Below are 4,562 nucleotides of genomic sequence, written 5' to 3' on the forward strand. Positions count from 1 at the left end.
TATATATATATTTTCTTTCCCTTTAATAAAAAAATTAAACGCTTGTAAATCCTGTTAAACAGATCTACTTTTTTAAAGAATGTAATTAAAGCATTATATATTTTAAGTAAATGGCTGCAATATAACAAAAAGCGAAAAAATTAAGGGGGTCTGAATACTTTCCGTACCCACTGTATATACACACACATACTGTATTGGTGTAAAAACACTTTCCAATTTTCCAATTCTCTTCTGCTCACCAAGGATGCATTTATTTGATTAAAACTACAGTAAATTTTATAGTAATATTGTGAAATATTATTACAATTTAAATTAGCTGTTTTCTATGTAAATATATTGTAAAATGTAATTTATTCCTGTGATCAAAGCTGAATTTTCAGCATCATTACTCCAGTCTTCAGTGTCACATGATCTTCAGAAATCATTCTAATATGCTGCTTTGCTGCTCGAGAAACATTTCTGATTATTATCAGTGTTGAAAACAGTTGTGCTGATGAAAATCTTTAGAAAATAATGTGCAACATAAGTTTTGATTTCATGTTGACTTGAACTCTTATTAGTGAGTGATCAGCACTTGAAGTTGATTTTCTCATAAGGTTAGCGTGAATAAAAGCCAGTGCAGGTGAGGAGATCAGTCCTGGTGAAGCCGCTTAGCTAATCTTGAACCTTAAGACCTCATGAAGTGATTCAAAAACATAGCAAAACACCAGTAGTCTATGCACTTCAGCCAGTGTGTGTGTGTGTGTGTGTGTATTTACAGGTTTGCGTGATCAAACAGTCGTGGCTCTGCTGTGCTGCAGCGCGAGCGGTGAATACTCTTTGAAGCGGACGCAGAGTTTGCCGCGAGTCCATGGGTTATGTAGCGTGAGCGGGCAGAAATCGTCCTGTAGCCATTTCTCTCTCCCCTCCACCAGCAGAACCAGGCCGAAGTGCTCGAGCTGCTCGCTACCGTACACACACACCTCAGATGCACAGGACGGGTATCCGCACTGACCCGGGGCACAGGTGCACTGCTGCGCCGCTTTCTGCAGGTGACGGCACACCGCGTTGATCTCCTGGACCACCAGACGAACCATCTCTTTGGCCGACGTCTCTGGAGTCACGCGTAACTACAAACAGACATACACACATGAATCAGCAGACTAAACTGTCTATTTAGTAGTAAAATATGGTTAGGTGTCTTAATGCTCAAATGCACTATGGTAATAACTCACAAGCAACTTTACACTTAGCGGAACTGAACTGATCATTTAAAATTTCAATTTAGTTCCTGAATTTGAATAGAGGTAGCAAACAGAATGAAGAATTATATTATAAATCTATACAATACAATATAATATAACATAATTTAATATAAGTGTTCTTTTAGTATCATTCATATACTGTTACAGTTTTGGTTAATATTTTGAATGAAATTTTATTTTATATTATCACATTTCAGTTAAAGTTTTGTCATTTTATCTTGTTTTTGTTCTGTCATGTTCATTAGTTTTATTTAATGTGCTTATATAGTTTTTAATAGTTCTTATTTATTAGCTTTTATTTAGTATCTATTTAGTTTTAATTATTTCGGTACATCAAGTTAAACTAAATGAAAATCAGAAATGCTGTTTTGGCTACTAACTGACATATTTTTAAAAATATTTTATTTCAGTTAAAGTTAATTTTATTTCATGGTTTTAGTTAACTATAATAACCTTGAATAATATAATATAATATAATATAGAACTAAAATTGAATAAAAGTACCATAAAATTCATATGACTTCTGGGGTATATGGAATATTTCCAAAAACATTCAAATACATATAAATGGAATCAATTTAATATTTATCTAAATATTTTGTATAAGTATTAAGTATTTAATTAAAATTAATTAATTAAGCATAAAAGGCCTCTAACACTAGCTTGCTCTATTCTTTTTCTATTCTATCTGTTTTCTTTTTATTTATTATATAATTTAAAAAAATACCTTGCTACGTGTACCGCGTTAAGCTAACTGAGACTTGTTATAGCACTTGTATATCATTGCTCTTTTGTTGATTTTGATTGCTTCCATTGTCTTCATTTGTAAGTCGCTTTGGATAAAAGCAACCTGATAAATGACTAAATGTAAATTGTATATATTTATATTCATATTTATATATAATATCTTACATTTACATTTAATAATTTGAGATAATAGACCATGATAAGAATGTTTCATTTTCAAGAATGCTAGAATTTTGTCAATATAACCAATACATTTAAATTAAAACAAGAAAAATTACATTTACTATTTTATTAAATATTGTAATTATATTTAATAAATATAATATAAATTAAAATATGTCTTTTTATTGGGGAAAAAAAACAATATGATTAGCATTTTGTGGTTGTGAATGGCATTTTAAATGTGTTTTGGTTGTTTGCATTAATTACTTTGACAATATTGAACTTCAGAGAAATTTTTAGAGATTTCTAAAGAGCAAATCAGTGAATAAACAGGCATAATTAATTAAAATATAAAGTGAGTGAGTGAAAGTGACGTGACATGTGGCCAAGTATGGTGACCCATACTTGGAATTAGTGCTCTGCATTTATCCCATCCAAAGTGCACACACACAGCAGTGAACACACACACACCGTGAACACACACCCGGAGCAGTGGGCAGCCATTTATGCTGCGGCGCCCGGGGAGCAGTTGGGGGTTCGGTGCCTTGCTCAAGGGCACCTCAGTCGTGGTATTGCAGGGGGGAGAGAGCGCTGTACATTCACTCCCCCCACCTACAATCCCTGCCGGTATGAGACTCAAACCCACAACCTTTGGGTTACGAGTCCGACTCTCTAACCATTAGGCCATGACTTCCCTTCGGATGGGGATGCACCGCTCCCGGAAGTACTGCAATACCGAGTCGATGCGTGGAGTGGATGGAGCAAGCCCCTATTAATATATTAAACTGATAAGAACAGATACTACACTTAATCTTAGCCAAAAGGCCGAGAAGCGATAAAATATGTGAACCGGGACCACAAAACCAGTCATAAGGGTCAATTTTTTGAAATTGAGATTTATACATCATCTATTGATACATCATCTGAAAGCTGAATAAATAAGCTTTCCATTGATGTATGGTTTGTTAGGATAGGAAAATATTTGATATCCGAGATACAACTATCTGAAAATCTGAAATCTGAGGGTGCAAAAAAATAAAAAAAATGGAGAAAATCCCCTTTAAAGTTGTCCAAATTAAGTTCTTAGCAATGCATACTAATCAAAAATTAAGTTTTAATATATTTACGGTAGGAAATTTACAAAATATCTTCATGGAACACGATCTTTACTTAATATCCAAAAATCATTTGGCATAAAAGAAAAATCAATAATTTTGACCCATACAATGTATTTTTGGCTATTGCTACAAATATACCCGTGCTACTTACGACTGGTTTTGTGCTCCAGGGTCACATATAATGAAAGTGGACAACTGAAATTCCTCTGTGAGTGTTGCAGTTAAATTTCTTTGAACTGAATTCCTCCAACTGTCATTTCTATACAAATTCCAATACAACTTCCTGTAGGGCCAATGAAATTGAAATGCACACTAAAGCACCCTGAGCTTCATCCACTACTGTGATGATTAGTGTATGAGCTCACACACACACACACACTCACTTTGACACTGGTGTCTTTAGGTAAGCCGGTGCGGTATTGTGGGTAAACTCTCAGTGTGCTGTGGCACGGCCGGTGAGGGGAACCGGCGGAGAGTCGCTGGACGCCGCTGTCCTCTGATAGGGTGCGCACCGGCACGGGGCAGGGCTCGGGAGCGGAGAAGCAGAGGTCGAAGGAGGAGGGGCGTGTCCAGTGCTTCTGATTGGAGGAGCTGGTGGGCGTGGTTGGCATGGAGACGGGAGGCGGGTACTCCAGACTGCTGGTGCGGATGCAGAGCGCCGTTCTCTTCTCGGTGACCCGCAGCAGCTCGATCTGACGGCTCGGCAGGATGAAGTCGCTGTCGAAGGCGCTCATGTGCTCGCGTCTGCTCACCCCTCCTCCGGTCTGCAGCACGTCCGGCTGAGAGGAGCGAGGCGAGGACTGCGAGGAGGAGGAAGGGTGTGTGGACGCCACGGATCTGAAGCTGGTAGGAGACGGTGGGAGCAGGTCCAGCTCTCTGGTGCTCTGGGCCACACTGGAGCTGTACTCACTATCAGTGGTGAGGAACACCTCCGAGGAGTTATCCTCATCCGACAGACCGTGGCAATCTGGGGAAAGCCAGAAAGAGAGAGTTCTTAAAGGAGCAGTTAACTTTGTCATTTACTCACCTTTAGGTTATTTGTGACCCTGGATCTCAAAACCAGTCATAATGGTCAATTTCTGGAAATTGAGATTTATACAGCATCTGAAAGCTGAATAAATGAGCTTCCCATTGATGTATGGTTTGTTAGGATAGGACAATATTTGGCCGAGATACAACTATTTGAAAATCTGGAATCTGAGGGTGAAAAAAAATCTAAATATTGAGAAAATCATCTTTAAAGCTGTTCAAATGAAGTTCGTAGCAATGCATATTACTAATCAAAAATGAA

The 4,562-nt window shown here is 37.6% G+C and overlaps 1 protein-coding gene across 1 annotated transcript in view; it reads right to left on the minus strand.

Annotated features, from left to right (window-relative positions):
- Positions 1-499: 499 nt before the first annotated feature.
- LOC107754455 (ankyrin repeat and fibronectin type-III domain-containing protein 1-like) overlaps positions 500-4,562 on the minus strand; it is a 43,231-nt gene continuing 39,168 nt past the window's right edge. The window contains exons 18-19 of the mRNA XM_016570938.1: positions 3,655-4,238; positions 500-1,109 (exon numbers count right to left, since the gene is read on the minus strand). Coding sequence (XP_016426424.1) covers positions 771-1,109; positions 3,655-4,238 — 923 coding nt within the window. The 3' untranslated portion in view covers positions 500-770. The remainder of the gene's footprint in view (positions 1,110-3,654; positions 4,239-4,562) is intronic.

The sequence above is a fragment of the Sinocyclocheilus rhinocerous genome, unplaced genomic scaffold, assembly GCF_001515625.1.
Source record: "Sinocyclocheilus rhinocerous isolate Xijiao unplaced genomic scaffold, SAMN03320098_v1.1 scaffold2116, whole genome shotgun sequence".
In the NCBI taxonomy this organism is placed as follows: Eukaryota; Metazoa; Chordata; class Actinopteri; order Cypriniformes; family Cyprinidae; genus Sinocyclocheilus; species Sinocyclocheilus rhinocerous.